A 23,636-nucleotide genomic window follows, 5' to 3' on the forward strand; every position below is an offset into this window, starting at 1 on the left:
CGGAGGAAGGAAGGATATCTACCGGAAATCGTATCGGTAACTCAAATGTACTTTATTTTTAAATACTTTATCTAAAATAAACCAAACTATATGTGAGAACCCGTGGTTTAGCGCAATTTAGTTGCCCAATTAGTACACGTAGTAAGAAGACTACCCTTTAGTAAACAGCACTATTGACTGGTGTATGTCTGCTCCTAATAACTACCAAAGCGGTTATTTGGGTTTATTTTATTTTGGTTTCGCAAAACAGATGCAGGAATTCGAACTTAGCCCAATACACTACCTCCTTCTAAATTAAATAAAGTGTCAAATATATATTTCTGCGCACACCACTACGAGTTCTGTAGATTTAAAGCCCCTGGAGGGCTTACTGTACAATTAATCCTACAAACAAAAACAAGGTCAACTCAGATTTCGTTGCATTTTTGCAGTTTACTTCATGTTGCTGCAATCTTTAACAACTTGAGCCAAGGTTGGGGGGAAATGTGGTCTCCGGAAATGAAATGGGGCGACCTGCTTACCTGTAGCTGGGAATATTAGCCGGGGGGGCGGGGGGGGGGGGAAGAAAAGCTCTGAGTTCTATTTACGTCACTCACCTGACAGCATAATCACCCGCTGAGCGGCTCCCGAAACCCCGCCTCCTCCCCGCCCTCGCTGCCCTTCTATTGGCTCCGTGGTCGGATGGGGCGCGGCCGACCGACGTCGATCATGGCTTTGCGCTGCGCCATTGGCTGAAGGCGGTAATCAATCCCGCCCCCCCCTCCCCCTCCTCCTCCTCCTCCCCGCAGACACGGTACTTCCGTCTGTGGAATAAAGAGACTAATCAACATGGCGATGGGCTGTCAACGGCCGCGCCGCGCCGAGCCGGGCTGACTTGCTTCGGGATGTCAGTGGCGACGCTGGGCGGAGAGCGAGCACTTCCCCTCGGCCAGTAAAACCATCTTCGATATTTTCGGCATCGGTATCAGGCGGCGAGGCGGACTTTGGTGCACTATGTCTCTACTTTGTGTGAGAGGTGAGTGTGTTGCTAAGGGGTGTTGTTGAGGAGGGGGGTGAGTGGAGAGGCCTGGGGGGGAAGGGGAAGACCGGTACCCACACCCTGCCTTCACTTCGTTCAAAGTCATCGGCTTGTCAGCTGCTCGTATCCCCGGATTAGTAATCGGACTGAAAGTGAGTGTTGGTCGCCCCTGTTTTTTTTTTGAATCAGTAAGCAGACTTGTTGCTGGTTTCACGAACCTCTGGCGCATCCGTCACTTTATTTTATTTTGTAATCAACATTTAATCGGAACCAACGGGTTTCTCTGAAGCATTCAGCAGTTTTATTTAAATTAACTTGTTGCAGTTTCTGCGTTTTTCTGTCGATTTCCCCCACTCTCCTCCTCCTCTTCCTCCTCCGTTCGCTTTCTTCATACTGTATTGGGAATTATTCACGCAAACTGATGGTGCGTGTTCTAACCTGCGCCACTCAGTGAAACTTTTCGTTTAGTGGTTTTGTGTGTTTTTAAGTGGTATATGCGTTGCCTTCCAGAGTTGCAATCTTTTAAACTATCAAAATCACTTCAGGATTTAAACGATCGTCTTTGGCTCTCAACATATACCATGGATGAGATATGATAAAATGTTATCACTTACTGTTGAAACAGGATGAGGTTGTTAAGATTAAGTCCGTTTCTATTCGACATGGTAGTTGATCTAAAGTCTGCTCTCGGAGGACGGCTGTTGCAGTAGGTAAACGGATGCGATAAGCCACCATTCAAGGTTTCTCCGGTTTGGTGATGTGGACGGGAGCATTTCTAAAAGGAAAGTTGTCGGTGGAACCGAACCTAGGATCCTCCTGTCATTTTGCGAGGGGAGCCCCGCTTAAACGCAACGGGATGAACAGATTTTAAATCGATACATTTCTTTCGACGCTTTCTTTGGTTTGAGATACTTATGATATTAGTGGAAATTTTTTACAGTAATTAAAACATTACAGCGTACACATCGTCACCTGCCCGCTTGGCAGGGCAGAAAGGTTTCAGTTTGCTGTAATACATGTTTACTGTAGCTTTTGTTCACTTTGCTTTGGTCATTTAAAAACGGTGAACATAGGAAGATAACTTTGAAGGTAGAAACTCAGGATCGTTTTTCTTTTTCTTTTAAGATTCATGATTGGGTGTAATCGCGCTTATTTGACATTTTGCCACCTTTTACAAAATTGAATATGGTCGTAGATTGTTCAAAACGGTAAATTAAATATTGTTTTTGCTTTCGACCAGTAAACACGAATATAAGGAATCGGTGCTTCTAAGGTTTTTGGAAACCTCCGCCCTCTATCATTAAATATTATGTTTTACTGCAATTCCTATTTCATTACTATAATTGAAATACCATTACATCTGTAAAATTTACAATTTGCAAGATCCCAATATTATCTCCCTTTTTTATAATCCGATTTTACAACAATTTAAAATCATTCTTATAAAGATTTTGATTTCGCATATCTGAACTATTTAGTAGTTTTCCAGGACAAATTAGACGCCTAAAAATGCACTGGAGGAAAATATATTACTACCTGAAGCTTGGGCCGTGGATGATTTTTCACTTTCCAACTATTTGTGCCCATACCGCATTGTCAAGAATTCGAGTGAAGTCCGGAATTTGCCGTTTAGTCTTAACGAGAAATTCTAATGTTGACGAAGCATTTAAAACGAAGCAATTCTAAAAATGCAGGGGTCATTGTGAAGATGTTTTAAACAAAATTAGAATTTTAACGTATGAAATATTACATCTTTCCTTAAGGTGTTCGATATGTGAAGAATTTACTTAAATTTACTTTTTGATCATTAATGAGAGTTAAGAGATTTTCCGCTCTGGGTGCTCAACTATAAAGTAGCATTGCTACACTAGTTATCCTTAGGGCCTGAGAGAGAGTACAGTTATACTACTCCTGTCTTTGACAAGAGGTTTCAGCGTTGTAGCAGTGGAAGATCAGTATAACTACAGCTGAACTGCAATTGGTTTGATATTTTTCAACAGATGTAAGACAATCTAGAAGATGTGTTCTCCTATTCCTTCAGCTTTGCACTGGTTGCAGTAAAACCAATCTAACTTAAGTCTTGTTCAACTTCAAAATTTTATCTAAATTCCTAATGTTAGGAAAGATCTGGATGGCTCTTGGAGTGAGAGGCTGGGAAGCAGAGCTCTGCAGGTGAAATTGTGCAAAACCCTTCTTGAGTGTCTTGAGCAGTAACTCATAACTGCATGTGTAGCAGTCTAAAAGCAGGTACTGGTGTCAAACCTACAGTGCTTGCCAGCTTCTGTGAAATTGTGGGCAGATTGGTGCTGGAGGCTATAGCTGGTTACAGTCTAATCCTAAAAGTTGCCAGAGTACACTTTCATCTCCTCTTGGTGGGATTGCTACCCTAGTTCTAAAGGTAGTGTTTGCCTTCTAACGCTTCACTGAGTTCCCAATTGAAATAAATTCTTGACAATAAATGTAATAACTTGCATTTATATAGTGCCTTTTTAATGTAGGAAAAAAAAAAGTCCCAAAGCATTTCAGAGGTGTAATCAAAAAAGACACTGAGCCAAAGAAGTTGAGGGGTGACCAAAAACTTGGTTAAAGAGGGGGTGTCTTAAAGGAGGTGGTGAAAAGGAAGGGAATTCTAGAATGTGGGGCCGAGGCAGCTGAAGGCATGGCTGCAATTGGTGGAATGAAAGAAGAGTAAGAAAAATGGAGAGTTCAGGTGGAGGAAATTGTAGAGCTGGAGGAGGTTATAGAGATATGGAGGATTGAGGGCATGAAGAACTTTAAACATGAAGATGAGAATTTTAAATTTGGTGGCCAGGTATGTCAATGAGGACAAAGGTGATGAGAATGCAGGATGGTGCAGGAAAGAACCATAGACAGTAGAGTTTTTAAATGAGCTCAGGTTTACAGAAGGTGGGAGGCTGGCTAGGAGAGCATTGGAATAGTCGAGCCTGAAGGGGACAAAGGCATGGATGAAGGTTTCAGTGACAGGTGGGCTGAGGTAGGAGTGGAGTTGGGCATTGTTACAGATGTGGACGTAGGTCGTCTTTATGATGGAGAGGATATAGGATAAGAAGCTCAGCTCAGAATTAAATAGGATGCCAAGGCTGTGAACAGTTTGGTTCAATCTAAGACAGTGGCTCGTGAGGGGATAGAATCACTGGCAAGGGCACAGAGTTTGTGACGGGTCAATGACAATGGCTTTGGTCTTCCCAATTTTTAACCAGACAAAATTTGGGCTCATTCAAGAATGGCTATCAGATGAGCAGTCTGGCAACACAGAGGCAGTGGAGAGGTGTTATCACTGTATATATTGAAGCTGACCCCATGTCTGCGGATGATGTTGCCAAGAGGCAGCATATAGATGATGAAGAAGAATTGAGGGCCAACGATTGATCCTTCGGACACTCCAGAGATAACCGCGCGGGGGTGGGAAGAGAAACTTCAGCCTTCGGTTAATGAGGCAGGTGACTGAAGTTGTGCTTCATGCTGATGTTGCCCATTGTTATGGAGAGAAGTTGGCAGCTGAAATTTAATACAAGTGAAAAGTACTACACTCAATCATCAGCAAAGTGATGGAAGGTGTCGTCGACTGTGCTATCAAGCAGCACTTACTCACCAATAACCTGCTCACCGATGCTTAGCTTGGCTTCTGTCAGGACCACTCGGCTCCAGATCTCATTACTGCCTTGATCCCAACGTGGACGAAAGAGCTGAATTCCAGAGGTGAGGTGAGAGTGACTGCCCTTGACATCAAGGCAGCATTTGACCGAGTGTGGCACCAAGGAGCCCTAGTAAAATTGAAGTCAATGGGAATCAGGGGGAAAACTCTCCAGTGGCTGGAGTCATACCTAGCACAAAGGAAGATGGTAGTGGTTGTTGGAGGCCAATCGTCTCAGCCCCAGGGCATTGCTGCAGGAGTTCCTCAGGGCAGTGTCCTAGGCCCAACCATCTTCAGCTGCTTCATCAATGACCTTCCCTCCATCATAAGGTCAGAAATGGGGATGTTCGCTGATGACTGCACAGTGTTCAGTTCCATTCGCAACCCCTCAAATAATGAAGCAGTCCGAGCCCGCATGCAGCAAGACCTGGACAACATCCAGGCTTGGGCTCATAAGTGGCAAGTAACATTCGCGCCAGATAAGTGCCAGGCAATGACCATCTCCAACAAGAGACAGTCTAACCACCTCCCCCTGACATTCAACGGCATTACCATCACCGAATCCCCCACCATCAACATCCTGGGGGTCACCATTGACCAGAAACTTAACTGGACCAGCCATATAAATACTGTGGCTACGAGAGCAGGTCAGAAGCTGGGTATTCTGCGGCGAGTGACTCACCTTCTGACTCCCCAAAGCCTTTCCAACATCTACAAGTCAGGAGTGTGATGGAATACTCTCCACTTGCTTGGATGAGTGCAGCTCCAACAACACTCAAGAAGCTCGACACCATCCAAGATACAGCAGCCCGCTTGATTGGCACCCCATCCACCACACTAAACATTCACTCCCTTCACCGGCGCACTGTGGCTGCAGTGTGTACCATCCACAGGATGCACTGCAGCAACTCGCCAAGGCTTCTTCGACAGCACCTCCCAAACCCGCGACCTCTACCACCTAGAAGGACAAGAGCAGCAGGCACATGGGAACAACACCACCTGCACGTTCCCCTCCAAGTCACACACCATCCCGACTTGGAAATATATCGCCGTTCCTTCATTGTCGCTGGGTCAAAATCCTGGAACTCCCTTCCTAACAGCACTGTGGGAGAACCGTCACCACACGGACTGCAGCGGTTCAAGAAGGCGGCTCACCACCACCTTCTCGAGGGCAATTAGGGATGGGCAATAAATGCTGGCCTCGCCAGCGACGCCCACATCCCGTGAACGAATAAAAAAAAAAGGTCAGAAATGGGGATGTTCGCTCATGATTGCAGTGTTCAGTTCCATTCACAACCCCTCAGATAATTAAGCAGTCCGTGCCCGCATGCAGCAAGACCTGGACAACATCTAGGCTCGGGCTGATAAGTGGCAAGTAACATTTGTGCCAGGCAATGACCATCTCCAACAAGAGACAGTCTAACCACCTCCCCTTGACATTTGGCGGCATTACCATCGCTGAATCCCCCACCATCAACATCCTGGGGGTCACCGTTGACCAGAAACTTAACTGGACCAGCCACATAAATACCATGGCTACGTGAGCAGGTCAGAGGCTGGGTATTCTGCGGCAAGTGACTCACCTCCTGTCTCCTTTCCACCATCTACAAGGCACAAGTTAGGAGTGTGATGGAATACTCTCCACTTGCCTGGATGAGTGCAGCTCCAACAACACCCAAGAAGCTCAACACCATCCAGGACAAAGCAGCCCGCTTGATTGGCACCCCATCCACTACCCTAAACGTTCACTCCCTTCACCGGTGCACATTGGTTGCATTGTGTACCATCCACAGGATGCACTGCAGCAACTCGCCAAGGCTTCTTCGACAGCACCTCCCAAACCCATGACCTCTACCACCTAGAAGGACAAGGGCAGCAGGCACATGGGAACAACACCACCTGCACGTTCCCCTCCAAGTCACACACCATCCCAACTTGGAAATATATCGTCGCTGGGTCAAAATCCTGGAACTCCCTTCCTAACAGCACTGTGGGAGAACCTTCACCACATGGACTGCAGCGGTTCAAGAAGGCTGCTCACCACCACCTTCTCAAGGGCAATTAGGGATGGGCAATAAATGCTGGCCTTGCCAACAACACCCACATCCCATGAACAAATTTTTTAAAAAAAACATAGGAATAGAAAAAAGGGCGATACATAATATTCCTGGAATTAAGTGAGAGAATAACTTGGGTAACTAACTGCTGTTTTTAACCTCTTGTCCTAAAATGAATGTTTCTAGATTTTGTGGGCACATGGCCAAGATTGAGACTTACTGCATGCACAGTTGTGTTCATGAATTCGTATTGTACCATTCTGACACAGCAAACTATAACTAACAATATTGTGTCATTTGCTGCTCCAACATTGGAGCAGCAATGTAGAGGACCAAAGGGTAGCAAGATGACAGTTTGTTTCTCTCCTCTGCATACAGATCATAGTAGGTACAGCACAGGAGGAGGCCTTTCAACCCATCATGCCTGTGCTGGCTCTATGAAAGAGCTATCCAATTAGTCCCACAGCCCTGTTTTTTTTTCCTCCTTCAAGTATTTATCCAATTCCCTTTTGAAAGTTACTGTTGAATGTACTTCCACCACCCTTTCAGGCAGTACATTCCAGGTCATCACAACTTGCTGCATTTATATATTTAAAAAAAAATGTTTTCTTGCATCGCCTATGGCTCTAACATAGTAACATTTTCAGATTGCCCTGTTGTTGAACATTAAAATGTAAATGATTTCTCTTCATAGACTAAGTATATTGAATAGAGTAAGACAAACTGTATTTTACAGTTGATAAAGAAATGATACACAGGCAATCATTTCTTTAACAGGTTTTAAAATCTGTTTCACATTTGAGGAAGGTTGACGTAAATGATTCCAGCTTCCTCAGCCCACAGTTATGGAAATTTAGCAATTGGTTCTTCCTTTTAACACTGCATAATTCAAAGTGGGCCAGATTGGAATCACAGCTGTGGCTGATATTCACAGTTGGGTTTCCTCTAGCTGCAAGTTTTCAATCTTGTCCAGGCTGTCAGATGCTGCCCCAGGTGGCTGTTGAAGTGCTTAGCTGTTGGAATGGAGAGAAAAGTGGCAGGTTGCAAACCTCGGTTGTGATTCAGCACCCTTCACACCAGCTGATCCCAGAGCAGCACTGGTGAAGACCATGGGGATGTTTGTCGTCACCTGTCCATCTTACTAGAGCCTCTTATAGCCCACTAAAATAAAGCAAGCCCTTCAAAAACTGTCATTTAAATCCCAGTAGCTTTTGAACAGTTAAAAATGGAAAGGTTGCTGAATTTAAGGTGGTCCTCTTTAAAACTTCAGTGCACACTGGGATTAAATTCAGTGGATTAGATTAAATTAAATGTCAGTCTAATCTGCTGTGTTAGCCTGATCTAAACCAGGGCAACAGTAGGGACATTAAACTGTGCTTCCACGTCTGCGGTAGGAAATTTAAAAAAAAAAAATTTTCTTTTGTTTCATGGTATTAATCAGAACCCAATGACTCCTGCTGCAAAGCGTGTTTGTTTGGATGTCATATGAGGACAAGACAGGGCTCGTCTGTTCTTTTTCCCGCCCCCCCCCCCCCCCCTGCTGTTACTTCCTGCCTGGACCAGAGCATGGAGAATGGCCAGTTGAAACTTTAGGGCTGCCATTGCTTGTCGAACTATATATACCAACATCGTGAGGGGGAAAATATAATGAACTGAATACAAGACAAATCGTGCTGTTGTAACAGTCTTAAAAATGGAAATGTTTTGGAATGCTTTCTTTTTCAGTATGTTTACAGCATTCAGCACAAAAAATGGGATTATCCAGCTTTAATATGTGGAAGAATCGAAGTTGTAATGTTACAAATGAGAGACATTTGTACTAATAACTCCCATCTACCTTCTTTCCATGTATTTAAAGTGTTGATTGATCTTAGTTGTGCTATTTTTGTCAGTTCTTGCACAATCTTGGAGAAAGAGAATAGTGATCATTTAAGCACTGTGTAGTCCTAAAGCAGATGTCGTCACAAAATGTTCAGGTTTTAGGCATGTTATTAAAATATGTTTTGTAGTAATTATGATTATTTGGAATTCTGATGGATCATGCAGAAATCATCTGATTGCAAAGTTGTAAAATTAGTGTGCAATCATCCACCAGTGCTGTGTTTTATGTGGTCCATTTTGCAAGCTTACCTGTCATTTAAGAGTCAAATGAAGCAATTATTTTTTCAAAAGTATTGCTTTCCCCCTTAAAATAAAATTTGTTTTATTCTCTGCTCCAAATTTTAGATTTTATTTAGCTCATTTTTAGTTGTGTTGTATAGTAATTAATGTACAGGATATTTAAGTTCTGTTGATTGGAATATTATGACTTAATCTGAAGTTTTAGGACTAGAGGTAAGAGAAGCTTTTGAGCGAAAGAGGGATGTTTATGGAAGTAGCTTTGCATAACAGTTACTGGTGCCATAGGGAGATGGTGGAAGCAGATAGTATTGATTAATTCAAATGAAAATTAGATTTTTTTTTCGCAAGTACAATTTTGGGATACAGTAGATGAATAACTTTGAGACATGACGTGCTTTGGAGGACCAGATGACTTTGGACCTATGGTTCCCAAAGCTTTTCATCACTGGGGGTTTCCTCCCCTCATGTCTGGGGCTGTCGTAGACTAATTGATGGAATTGTTGACCAATCAACCTCTATTATCGTTGATCATGGATGGTCGAAGGCGAACTAGATGGACCTTGGTCTTTTTTCATCTAACAATTCCTATGTTCCTATGCTACTAAGTAATCTTGCATTAGTTTATCAAAATATATTTGTCAGAAAGCATTATTGTAATTGTAAAATATTACAAAAGTGGGCAAAAAACACAACTGCAGTAAACATACCGTAAGTATAATGTCATTTAAAGCTAAGAACAAATGGAAAGTGTTACTTAGGACTGTTGTTTTCTGGGTTAGAACAGGGCCACATAATTGAGTAAAGAATTATTTTCTGTTTGTGAGCAAATGGGAGGAAAGATACTGTACCATTGTGAAAGCAGTAGATTTAGGATTCTGATTTGAGCAGTTAGTTTAAATTTTCCCATGTGATGCACTATTCACTGGCTGAGAGGACCAGCAGGAAGCCTGTACTTAGGCTGTTGGCGGTGTGCGAGCACTGACTGGTGCTTCTTTAACCTTTTTTTCTCTCTCCTTCCTTGTATCGTCCACTAATGGGAGTGTTAAGTGAAAACATATAGCTCCTTGACTTATATAGCACTTAAAATGTCATTGTTTCCAATTTAGAATATTTATTTATTTTTATATACAGTTTCCTGTTAGTCCTGTATTAAGGAGCTTTGTTGGAGTGGTGTAAATTGCATTGCAATGCTACATCCAGTCCTTTTATAGCCTTAATTATTCTCTGTCACGACGGCTTTGCTGCTGTTTCACTGTTAGCAGTTTATAGCTCAGCCCTATAGAAATCACTGAGTTTAGGTCAAGATGACCAAAACTAAATGCTATTTTCTGTAGGGCTTGTGCGGAGGGCCGATTCGATTTGGTTTGCAAGGTCCAAGGCACTAAATTGGCTGTTTGACACGTGCTTAGTTTTGATGAACAATTGAAGTGCAAAAGCTTTTTGTATCAAGTTTGATGCAAATCACCTGTATTGCAGCTTGAGATAAAATCAGTAGTACAGGGTGTGCAGTAAGTCAAGAAATGAATTTTTCACAGGAGTGTTTACCGATGAGATTCTGACCAACAATGGCTGAAAATTCATTATTTTGTGTATTTGCGACTGCAGTATAAATGGGGTTTCAGATCCTGGTCCCCAGCCTTTTTTCAGTTTGGGTACTGCTCAGATTATGTGGTATTGTACTGTAGGTTCTTGTTTATAAATGCCTTTTCAGTTGCATACACTACTCTCAAATGAACCATTTTTTAATGAATAAATTGTTTCATGCAATTTTTTTTTAAAGTTCAAATGTTGTGGTATACACTGCCAAAAGGTGTGGTAGACTATATAATTGCAATTATCTCCCTTTTCATCTAATCCGATAAACAGTAAAGGTTGAAGTGCCTTGCAGTGCTTTGCTTCTGGTTGGGTTCAGTCACCACGGCTGCTGGAAGTTCCCTGACCTTAGAGGGAGGAACTGAGATATGAACAAATGCACAGGAGGAATTTTCCATCCCAAGCTGAGAATTTCCAAAATCATATTGCTATACTTTAAGCACCTTCCCCATCTTCTCCCAGATTTGATGGTACCACCAGTCCCTATTACATAATGCCAGTCTCTACAGAGTTCAGGGCAGTATTCGCCCAGGATAACCCTCATCTGAATTGATTGTGGTGCACATTCATCCTTGTCCCATTTCATTATTGACATCTCAGAGTAGTTTGTAGCTACAGAATTAGAACTCAAAGATGGTGGGACGAGGAGATAGTGAAAGAAATGCATGGGTACCACAGTTCTTCTATGAATTCTCAAGGTTATAAGATAATTGCAAATGAATAAGGCTATTTGACCCATCTTCTTTCATCCATACAAAAAGACCTTGCATCTTCTCCCAGTGCAACATCTAATTGTTTTTTAAATGATTGCATGGTTTTTGCCTCCACTGTTCTAGCTGGAAGTCCATTCCACGTTTTGATCACTTTGTGTGAAGAAGGAATTCCTGATATTGGTCCTCAATTTGCTTTTTACTAGTTTGGACCGATGCCTCCCTGTTTTACTCCCCTTTTTTTAATTTCAAGTAGCAGTCCAGATTTACTTTTTCCATACCATTAACTATCTTGTGCGCCGCACAGATGCTTCCTTTAGTGATAGAAGTTTCTCCAGTCTTTGTTCATAACTCAGACCTTTAACAGTAGCAAGCCTCTTCTCTGCACTACTTCCAGTGCCTGAATATCTCCCTTGTTCCTTGGCAATCATAACTGGACACTGTACTTAGTGTGGTCTTACAGAGCTGTGCAGTTTAATCATGATCCCCTCTGACTTGGGTTCTAGTGTTTGTTTTGGAGTTTAGCGTTCTGTTGGCTTTGTTGATTGCTGGTCTGCAATGTTTGGACAAGTTAGGCATTGAATCTACTAAGACGCCGAGGTTTCAACCTCATCCTTAGCTATTTTAACACCATTTCATGGAGCAGGTGTGTCACTCCTTTTATCCTTCACCTATGCATTATGACACATTTGTCTGCATTAAATTCCAACTGATATCTTTCTGCCTACTTAGAAATTTTTATCCAACTCATACTCCAATTTCTGAGCTGCCTCCTTTTGATTACAGTGCCCCATATCATTTGGTATCGTGAACAAGTTTTGTTAATTACAGAATATATATTCACGTGAGGCATGCATTGAGCTCTGAGTAAAGGAAACCAGAATTGAATTCCACTACTGACAAATATTTTCTCCTCTAAATCGTTAATCCAGTTTGGATGTTTCCCTTTAGGGACACATTTCATGCTCATCAATGGGTGATCCGATAATGAATGTTGATGTCAATATGCTGGACTATAATGCCGGAGAAAGAAATCTTGAAGATAAATGGCAAATAAAATTAAATAAGCTGAAGAGTTAAAGGAGAAACAAAAATTAAGATTGATGATTAAAAGGAAAGTAGGAAAAGAGCAAAGTGACAAAGGTCCTCCTTAGTTGAGCTTGTGAGCAGATTATATTCAGAAGTTGGTTCTGTGAGAATTTCTTTTCGTTGCTGTTTTCGTGAATAAATGTACATTTCTTCCTCCATTTAAGCCAAAAACAAATTACCAGCCTGGCTGCAGATTGAGAGAGTCTGTGGTTTTAGGAGCTTGAGTGGTGATGGCAATTCTTTTTTGAGAATTGAATAAAAGGATAAGTTGCTCCTGATTTTCCTAACAATTGACATAAAAGCTGTACAACAGTAACAAGTGATGTTTGACAAAATGCCAAAACTCAACACTTAATTTTTCGGGGCTGTTCCTAGAAATGCTGCATGTAGGACAACAACTTGCATTTCTTGAGCACCTTTAACAAAATATCCCAAGGCGCTTCACAGGAGCATTATCAAACAAAATTCGACAACAAGCACATGACGAGCTATTAGGACAGGTGACCAAAAGCTTGGTCAAAGAAGTAGGTTTTAAGGAGCATCTTAAAAGAAGAGAGAGGTTTAGGGATGGAATTCCAATGCTTAGGATCTAGGTAGTTGAAGGCATGGCTGCCAATGGTGGAGTGATTAAAATCGGGGATGCGCAAGAGGCAAGAATTGGAGGAGTGCAGCGATCTTGGAGGAGGTTACAGAGATAGGGAGGGGCGAGGCCATGGAGGGATTTGAAAACAAGGATGAGAATTTTTTTAAAACCTGAGGCGTTGCCAGACTGGGAGCCAATGTTGGGTCAGCGAGCACGGGGGTGATGGGAGAATGGCACTTGGTGCGAGTTAGGATACGGGCAGCAGAGTTTTGGATGAGCTCAAGTTTTTATAAAGGGTGGAAAATGGGAGGCCAGCTAGGAGAGCACTGGAATAATCGAGTCTAGAGGTAACAAAGGCATGGGTGAGGGTTTCAGCAGCAGATGAGCTGAGGCAGGGGCAAAGATGGGCGATGTTACAGTATGACTTCAGCTAGACTTGCTGATACTATTGCAATTTGATCCCTTTTGAGAATTGCAATATTTCTGCACTGAAACAAAATAAGTGTTAGATTCTAATTGTAGTTTATTTTGAAAATATACTGAAGGGGAAAAAAATCCTTGTATTGCCTTTAATTTTACTTTTTCTATACCATGCTCACTGTTGGAGAACTTTCTATTTCTTAAAAAAAATTATCCTGCAAACAAAATAATTGCTTTATATGTTTTTGAAAGCAATGCATTTGATTCTATCTTTTGAGAGGTTACCGTGGTCTCCAAAAATGGCATTATGCAGCATTGGCATACCTGTTTTGTGTCAATGCTGGATTAAAATCAGTTGGTTAGATCTATTGAACTACTGACTTTAGTGTGAATGAAAGGTATTTGTGGAAGTTAGTGTTTGCATAAACAAGCAAATAATGTGTTCCGTTGTTCTGTAAGCACTTTGCAGTCATCTCTTTATGAGGTGCTTTCTGGTTTTCAGAACGTTGAAAAGTTGATAGAGGGAGCAGCATTAGCATGACTGAAAGAGTATGTGATGAATGTAATGACCAATTGCACAGAATGATATGCGTGTGCAACTTTAGCAACAGTGGTTCATAAATTCATCTTTTAGATGAGGATTTTGAGAAGTAGCAGTCAATCTTAGATTTTTTTTTTCTGGCATTATCAGAAGCTGAGCTAAATTTGTGTTTGGAAGAGAAGTTTTTAAAAAAAAATTACTGGTCACAATAGATAGTGATAAATTGAACGTTAGAAGCTGTAATCCAACTTTTGGTAATTACTGACAAGACAGTTTTTGAGTAAACCTCTGGAGGCTTCCTTTTTTCCTCAGGAGCAGGAGGAGGAGGAGGAGGAGGAGGAGGAGTATAGTAGAAAAGATTTCCACAGATGCTATAATCAATGATAAATAGTAACCATGGATCTTGAGGCTGTTGTCATTTGCTATCAGTGGCATTCAGGAAATTGGAATTGGCCAGAGGCCAATTGTGAAACTGAGTCCATGACTCAAATATGCAGAGAAAAGGACCAGTGATGTTTCTGGCATGAGCTTGCTTCTAATTGATTAGTATCCAGTTGATTAGTAAAGAGGAAATTGCATTTAGATAATGGAATAGAGTATGTCAAAATTTTGCAGACTTTCACGTAAACTTGGATACCGCTGAATTTTTTTTCTTTCAGTGACAAGAAATGTGTTTGCAGCCTTTTGTTACACTACCTCTTGTTAATTTAAAAAGTCGGCTTGGTAATTTGGTGATGGCTGCTAACCATAAAACCCATTTTGGTATTGTTCACAATTTGATTACAAGAATGCAATTGAGTGACCTGATTAACTTGCACATTCTTAGCACATCGAATCATAGAACGGTTACAGCATGGAAGGACGCCATTCGGCCCATTGAGTCCACGCCGGCTCTATGCAAGAGCAATCCAGCTAGTCCCGCATCCCCACCCTATCCCTGTAGCCCTGCAGATTTTTTCCTTTCAAGTTCTTATCTAGTTCCCTTTTGAAGGCCATGATTGAATCTGCCTCCCCCACCGCCTCGGGCTGTGCATTCCAGATCCTAACCACTCGCTGGTTCTTTTGCCAATCACCTTAAATCTATGTCCTCTGGTTCTTGACCCTGCCACCAATGGGAACAGTTTCTCTCTCTCTACTCTGTCTAGACTCTTCATGATTTTGAATACCTCTATCAAATCTCCTTGCAACTGTCTCTGTTCCAAGGAGAACAACCCAGCTTCTCCAGTCTATCCACGTAACCAAAGTCCCCCATCCCTGGAATTATTCTAGTAAATCTCTTCTGCACCCTCTCTAAGGCCTTGACATCCTTCCTAAAGTGCGGTGCCCAGAACTGGACACAATACTCCAGTTGTGGCCGAACCAGTGTTTTATAAAGGTTCATCATGACTTCCTTGCTTTTGTACTCTATGCCTCTATTTATAAAGCTGAGGATCCCGTATGCTTTTTTAATCGTTTTCTGCCACCCCACCTTCAACGATTTGTGCGCATATACCCCCCGATCTCTCTGTTCCTGTACCCCCTTGAGTTGTGCCCTCTAGTTTATATTGCCTCTCCTCGTTCTTCCTACCGAAATGTATCACTTCGCATTTTTCTGTGTTTAAATTTCATGTGCCACGTGTCCACCCATGCCACCAGCCTGTCTGTATCTTCTTGAAGTCTATCACTATCCTTCTCACTGTTTACTACCCTTCCAAGTTTTGTGTCATCTGCAAATTTTGAAATTGTGCCCTGTACACGCAAGTCCAAGTCGTTAATATATATCAAGAAAAGCAGTGGTCCCAGCACCGACCCCTGGGGAACACCACTGTACACCTCCCTCCAGTCTGAAAAGCAACCGCTCACCACTACTCTCTCTTTCTTGTCCCGTAGCCAATTCTGTATCCATGTCACGACTGCCCCCTTCATTCCACGGGCCGCAATCTTGATGATAAGCCTACCATGCGGCACTTTATCAAACGCCTTTTGAAAGTCCATATACACCACATCAACTGCATTGCCTTCATCTACTCTCTCTCTGTTAACTCATCAAAAAACTCTATCAGGTTAGTTAAACATGATTTGCCTTTAACAAATGTGTGCTGGCTTTCCCCAATCAATTTCCACTTGTCCAAGTGACTGTTAATTCTGTCCCGGATTATCGTTTCTAAAAGTTTCCTCACCACCAAGGTTAAACTGGCCTATAATTCCTGGGTTTATCCTTGCACTTTTTTTGAACAAGGGTGTAACATTTGCAATTCTCCAGTCCTTTGGCACCACCCTCTTATATGGATGTTTGGAAGATTATGGTCAGTTCCTCTGCAATTTCCACCCTTGCATCCCTCAGCAACCGAGGATGCATCTCATCAGGACTGGGTGACTTATCTACTTTAAGTACAGCTAGCCTATTTAGTACCTCTTCTTCTTCTTCTTAATCAATTTTTAGCCCATCCAGTATCTCAACTATATCTTCCTTTACTGACACTCTGGCAGCATCTTCTACCTTGGTAAAGACCGATGCAAAGTACTCATTTAATACCTTGGCCATCCCCTCTGCCTCCATGAGTAGATCTCCTTTATGGTCCCTAATCTCCCGCATCCCCCCCCCCCACTCTTACGACCCGTTTACTGTTTACATGCCTGTTGAAGACTTTTGGATTCCCTTTTATGTTGGCCACCAGTCTATTCTCATACTCTTTGCCCCTCTTATTTCCTTTTTCACTTCCCCTCTGAACTTTTTATATTCAGCCTGGTTTTCACTTGCTATCAACCTGACATCTGTCATACGTCCCTTTTTTTCCATTTCATCTTACTCACTCTCTCTTTGGTCATCCAGGGAGCTCTGGCTTTTGTTACCCTACCATTCTGCCTCGTGGGAATGTGCCTAGACTCGACCCGAACCATTTCCTCTTTTTAAAGGCCGCCCACTGTTGAATTAGAGTTTTGCCTGCCAATCTTTGATTCCAATTTACCTGGGCCAGATCTGTTTTCATCCCATTGAAATTGGCCCTCCTCCAATGGACTATTTTTACATTATTGCTGCTCCCTAAATGCTCCCCCACTGACACTTGCTCCACTTGGCTCGCCTCATTCCCTAGAACCAAGTCCAGCAATGCCTCCCTCCTTGTTGGGCTGGAAACGTACTGGTTAAGAAAGTTATCCTGAACATATTTCAAAAATTCCTCCCTCTCTTTGCCCCTTATATTGTTATCCCAGTCTATATTAGGATAGTTGAAGTCCCCAGTTATCACTGCTCTACAGCTTTTGCACCTCTCTGTAATTTTCCTGCATATTTGCTCCTCTATATCCTTCCCACTAGTTAGTGGCCTATAGAATACACCTAGTAGTGTAATGGCACCTCTTTATTTCATAACTCTAACCAAATAGATTCTGTCCTTGACCCCTCCCAGGACATCCTCTCTCTCCAGTACTGCAATATTCTCCTTAATCAACACTGCCACCACCCCCCCCCTCTTTTTTCTTTCCTGAACACCTTGTATCCAGTAATATTTAGTACCCAGATTGTTCAGATGTCAAAAGCGATGCCATGAAATGATAGCATGTTGGTTTGCTTATTCAGTTTTCCTGAATTCTGGTAAGATGGCAAGTTCCTGATCGCAACCATGCTGCATTTGGCAGGGGAGGGGAGATGGTGAAGCAAGCATTTCCCTATAGGGATGACAGGAAGATTAAAGTGTCAGTCGATCTTTGCTCTTGTGCATCACTTAGTGACTAGCCATAGAACAACATTGACAGGCCTGGCAGCAGTTCACTGACCTGTCCTTCTACCACAGATGCTATATGTTCCAGAGGAACAATGAAAGGAAAGATTATAGGAGAGAAAGTGACTGTCACTACACATGTTACAAAAGTAGCTGCTGACTGGTTCTGTCCCAAGCTGTTTAATGGGTCGAGGCTGAAGACTAGGAGGGCCTCGGAGAAAGCTTCCAAAATCCACCTACTACTTTCTTAAAACAGGCATTTATTGTTATATTGATTGAACAAGTGGGTTCCAAAACCTCTAGAAAACGTTTGTGATGACTTGCTACGTTTGAATATTATCTGAAGCTCTGCTGTGATTATAGAGATGTGTTGGTTGCATGCTGTGATGGTAGATTACAGCTGATTAAAGTACGCTGCTGTTCTCTTGTGATTTGATCATTGCAGTATCCTTTTATTCTTATAGACTCTGCATTCCGATACTGTATGTATAGAAAGTAATTAAGTGAAAGAAGGAAAGTGTGTTTCAATGGGCAATAAGTAATGTAAGTTTATTACTATATAATGAGAGATTGACCAGTATGGTGATAATTCTGGCAGTGTGTATGTATAAGAGTACACAGACAAAGGACAATAATTAAGTACTTAAAACCTTTTTTCTTAAAAGCTACTATTTTATTGTTTGCTATGGTGCCATCTTATTTTTTATGACCTGGTGAAGCTGACCGTATTAAATGGTGTCCCTGCTTTAAATCAGTTCTACTGAAAGAAGAAGAAAGCTGAATTATATTTGAAACTGGAATTTTTGACACAAGTGAGCAAAGCATCAATTGCCCCGAGACATAATGGTGACGTTGTGAGGATAATCAGATGATTTTCTGACATCTTGGTAGATGGTGCACTGTGAGGATAGCAGTATAATTGGAAGAAATCTTTTGCTTTTTTTGTGTGACAATAAGCTAAGCTTAAATTATAACTGAGATAGGGAACTGTAAAACGATGAGCCTGGAGTTCTACTCTACATTCAGCTGGCTCTAATCCAGTCCTGTTGGTTTACATCCTGCTCTGGATTCTGCTTCCAGTTGCTTTGTTGCTATCCTCATGCTTCAGCTGCACTCTCTCTTTCGGGCTCTTCTGTCATTCTTTGTTGGTCTGATTTGGCCTAGTTCTTCCAGCTCCTGTTGCTGCTTCTGATCTTGTGTGCTTCTCGCCTTCCTACATACCATTACCCAACAGACCAGCTTCCTCATCTGCACTGATTTAACTTTGACCCTTCACTGTTCTTCGCCTTCTGGTTTCACTCCCACTGCTCCTCAATGTTCTGCTGGTCCATTGGATCCACTGGTGCACGCTGTTAACCACTGAGGTCACGGCATAGCTTTGCTGGACCCCAGAATCAACCTGTGCTGGCTCATGGTATATTCTTTACTTCTCCTCGGCCCTTTGAACAACCTGTACCAGCACCCTCCTCTGATACTCTGCCCTTGAGCAGCTCCTGGATCCATTGCCTCTCCAACAACTGACTCTCAATCTGGACTTTGGTTCATGGATGCTTCAAACTGACTTCACGCTGCCTATAACGACTTCATCCCGCCCCCCTCCACAGGGTCTCAGGCTTTAACTTTCTCCCTTTACAGCCAGGTGGCAAGGTCCCACATGGCAGCTTGGTCAAAAAAAAGTAAAAGCCCATGGGATCCAAGAGAAAGTGGCTAGTTGGTTCCAAAATTGGCTCAGTGGCAGGAAGCAAAGAGTGAGGGTTGATGGGTGTTTTTGTGGCTGGAAGGCTGTTTCCAGTGGGGTCCCACAAGGCTCAGTACTAGTTCCATTGCTTTTTGTGGTACTCCCTTCCTAACAGCATTGTGGGAGAACCGTCACCACACGGACTGCAGCGGTTCAAGAAGGCGGCTCACCACCACCTTCTCGAGGGCAATTAGGGATGGGCAATAAATGCCGGCCTTGCCAGCGACGCTCACATCCCGTGAATGAATAAAAAAACATCAATGATTTAGACTTGAATGTGGGGGGCTTGATCAAGAAGTTTGCAGATGATACAAAAATTGGCCATGTAGTTGCTAATGAGGAGGAAAGCTGTAGACTGCAGGAAGATATCAATGGATTGGTGGCAAATGGAATTAAATCCTGAGACGTGTGAGGTAATGCATTTGGGTAGGGCAAACCAGGCAAGGCAGTACACAATAAATGGACTGTGAGGTGTAGAGGAACAAAGGGACCTTTGAGTGCATGTCCACAGATCCCTGAAGGTAGCAGGACAGATCGATAAGGTAGTTAAGAAGACATACGGGATACTTTCCTTTATTAGCTGAGGCATGGAATACAAGAGCAGGGAGGTTATGCTGGAACTGTATAAAACATTAGTTAGGCCACAGCTTGAGTACAGTGTACAGTTCTGGTCACCACATTACAGGAAAAATGTGATTGCACTAGAGAAGGTACAGAGGAGATTTATGAGGATGTTGGCAGGGCTGGAGAATTTTAGCTATGAGGAAAGATTGGATAGGCTGGGGTTGTTTTCTTTGGAACAAAGGAGGCTGAGGGGAGATTTAATTGAGGTATATAAAATCATGACTGGACCAGATAGATTGGATAGGGAGGACCTATTTCCCTTAGCAGAGGGGTCAGTGACCAGGGGGTGTGAATTTAAAGTAGTTGGTAGAAGGATTAGAAAGGAGCTGAGGAGAAATGTTTTCACCCAGGGTGGTTGGGGGTCTGGAACTCACTGCTTGAAAGGGTGGTAGAGGCAGAAACCGTCATCGCATTTAAAAAGTACTTGGATATGCACTTGCAGTGCCATAACCTACAGGGCTACAGACCAAGTGCTGGAAAGTGGGATTAAGCTGGATAGCTTTTTTTTGGCCGGCATGGACACAATGGGCCAAATGGCCATAACTTTTTATGATTCTATGATGTGTATTTACTAATCTCCTCTCTAACTTGAATTCCCTGTGTCGAATCATGTGTGTATTTCGGTTGTTGCTCTGGATGCAAACCCATCACTTCTATCCCCTTTTTTTATTTCTCTTGGCCCCAATCTCTTTCCCTCCCTGTCATCCAGCATGCCACCTTTCACTTCACCTCTCTCGGATACTTGCCCCCTCAATCCTTACCCCAACCTATCACAACTTCTCTGCCTATATACACTCCTGCCACCATTCCAGGCTTGAATCCCCCTTTAATTAGCTCACATCTACCCTTTTGTGCCTCTCTTGGCATTCTGGTACCTATCACTGCTTCTTTACGAGTATCAGCCCCAACCTTTCTTTATTGCTAACCATTGGGGGCAAACCTCAAGTCCTTCCTGTCGTGCTTGTGTACCCTGTACCATTGCCATGGACTCTATCCCACTCCCTGCCCATTGTCAGACTGTTCGCAACCTCTGTATTCCATTCTACCCTGAGCTGTGTTTCTGACTCCATATCCTGTCCATTGTAAAAGACCTACTTGCACCTTGGTAACATCTTCTTCTGGTTCCACTGCTACTTCAGCTCATCTGTTGCTGAAACCCTCACCCAGGCCTCCCATCCTCCCCTGTCCGTAAACTTCAGCTCATCCAAAACTCTGCTGCCTGTATTCTATCCTCCACCATCCCACTTGCTCATTACCTTTCCATACCTTCTATTTTCAGAAGGCCTTTGATTAAAGTCCCAGATAAGAGGTTAGTGTGCAAAATGAAAGCACATGGGATTGGGGGTAATATACTTGCATGGATTGAAAATTGGTTAATAGACAGGAAACAGAGTAGGAATAGATGGATCTTTTTCAGGGTGGCAGGCGATTACTAGTGGGGTACTGCAGAGATCAGCTTGGGGCCCCAGCTATTCACAATATATATCAATGATTTGGATGAGGAAACCAAATATAATATTTCCAAGTTTGCTGACGACACAAAACTAGGAGGGATCGTGAGGAGGATGCAAAGAGGCTTCAAGGCGATTTAGAGAAGTTGAGTGAGTGGGCAAGTACATGGCAGATGCAGTATAACGTGGATAAATGTGAAGTTATCCACTTCGGAAGGAAAAAGAAAGGCAGAGTATTATTTAAATGGTGATAGATTGGGAAATATTGATGTACAAAGGGACCTGGGTGTCCTTGTACACCAGTCACTGAAAGCAAACATGCAAGTGCAGCAAGCAGTTAGGAAGGAAAATGGTATGTTGGCCTTCATTGTAAGAGGATTTGAGTACAGGAGCAGGGATGTCTTACTGCAGTTATACAGGGCCTTGGTGAGACCACCCCTGGAGTATTATGCGCAGTTTTGGTCTCCTTACCTAAGAAAGGATATACTTGCCATAGAGGGAATGTAGCTAAGGTTCACCAGACTGATTCCTGGGATGGCAGGACTGTCTTATGAGGAGAGATTTTTTTTTATTCGTTCATGGGATGTGGGCGTCGCTGGCGAGGCCAGAATTTATTGCCCATCGCTAATTGCCCTTGAGAAGGAGGTGGTGAGCCGCCTTCTTGAACTGCTACAGTCCGTGTGGTGAAGGTTCTCCCACAGTGCTGCTAAGAAGGGAGTTCCAGGATTTTACCCAGCAATGATGAAGGAATGGCGATATATTTCCAAGTCATGATGGTGTGTGACTTGGAGGGGAATGTGCAGGTGGTGGTGTTCCCATGTGCCTGCTGCCCTTGTCCTTCTCGGTGGTAGAGGTCGCAGGTTTGGGAGGTGCTGTCGAAGAAGCCTTGGCGAGTTGCTGCAGTGCATCCTGTGGATGGTACACACTGCAGCCACGGTGTGCCGGCGGTGAAGGGAGTGAATGTTTAGGGTGGTGGATGGGGTGCCAATCAAGCAGGCTGCTTTGTCCTGGATGGTGTCGAGCTTCTTGAGTGTTGTTGGAGCTGCACTCATCCAGGCAAGTGGAGAGTATTCCATCACATTCCTGACCTGCGCCTTGTAGATGGTGGAAAGGCTTTGGGGCATCAGGAGATGAGTCACTCGCCGCAGAATACCCAGCCTCTGACCTGCTCTTGTAGCCACAGTATTTATGTGGCTGGTCCAGTTAAGTTTCTGGTCAATGGTGACCCCCAGGATGTTGAGGGATTCGGCGATGGTAATGCCGTTGAATGTCAAAGGGAGGTGGTCATTTCCTGGCACTTGTCTGGCGCGAATGTTACTTGCCACTTAAGAGCCCAAGCCTGGATGTTGTCCAGGTCTTGCTGCATGCGGGCACGGACTGCTTCATTATCTGAGGGGTTGTGAATGGAACTGAACACTGCAATCATCAGCGAACACCCCCATTTCTGACCTTATGATGGAGGGAAGGTCATTGATGAAGCAGCTGAAGATGGTTGGGCCTAGGACACTGCCCTGAGGAACTCCTGCAGCAATGTCCTGGGGCTGAGATGATTGGCCTCCAACAACCACCACCATCTTCCTTTGTGCTAGGTATGACTCCAGCCACTGGAGAGTTTTCCCCCTGATTCCCGTTGACTTCATTTTTACTGTGGCTCCTTGGTCAAATGCTGCCTTGATGTCAAGGGCAGTCACTCTCACCTCACCTCTGGAATTCAGCTCTTTTGTCCATTTTTGGACCAAGGCTGTAATGCAGTCTGGAGCCGAGTGGTCCTCGCGGAACCCAAACTGAGCGATTGGATCGACTCGGCCTGTATTCACTCGAGTTTAAAAGAATGAGAAGGGTTCTCATTGAAACATATAAAATTCTGACAGGGCTAGACAGACTGGATGCAGGGAGGATGTTTCCCCTGGCTGGGGTGTCCAGAACGAGGGGTCACAGTCTCAGGATATGGGGTAGGACATTTAGGACTGAGCTGAGGAGAAATTTCTTCACTCAGAGGGTGGTGAACCTGTGGAATTCTCTACCACAGAAGGCTGTGGAGGCCAAGTCACTGAATATATTTTAGAAATCTATCTAGCTCCTTCTTGACACAAAAGGCATCAAGGGGTATGAGGGGAGAGCGGGGCTATGGTATCGAGATACAGGATCAGCCATGATCATATTTAATGGTGGAGTAGGCTCGAAGGGCCAAATGGCCTACTACTGCTCCTATTTTCTATATTACTACCCCTGTCTCTCTGACCTACATTGTCCCCCAACTTCGAATTTAAAATTCTCATCTTTGTATTTAAATTCCTTCATGGTCTCACTCTTTATCTCTAATCTCCCTCACCCTGAC

At 43.3% G+C, this 23,636-nt stretch overlaps 1 protein-coding gene across 3 annotated transcripts in view; it reads left to right on the top strand.

Moving 5' to 3' along the window:
• The first annotated feature begins 827 nt into the window (after positions 1-827).
• Positions 828-23,636, top strand: part of LOC137322543 (protein unc-13 homolog B-like) — a 554,720-nt gene continuing 531,911 nt past the window's right edge. For all 3 annotated transcript variants that reach the window (XM_067985478.1, XM_067985470.1, XM_067985475.1), the window contains exon 1: positions 828-1,015. In XM_067985478.1, the coding sequence (XP_067841579.1) occupies positions 994-1,015 (22 nt within the window). In that variant the 5' untranslated portion in view covers positions 828-993. The remainder of the gene's footprint in view (positions 1,016-23,636) is intronic.

The sequence above is a fragment of the Heptranchias perlo genome, chromosome 1, assembly GCF_035084215.1.
Source record: "Heptranchias perlo isolate sHepPer1 chromosome 1, sHepPer1.hap1, whole genome shotgun sequence".
NCBI classification, from domain to species: Eukaryota; Metazoa; Chordata; class Chondrichthyes; order Hexanchiformes; family Hexanchidae; genus Heptranchias; species Heptranchias perlo.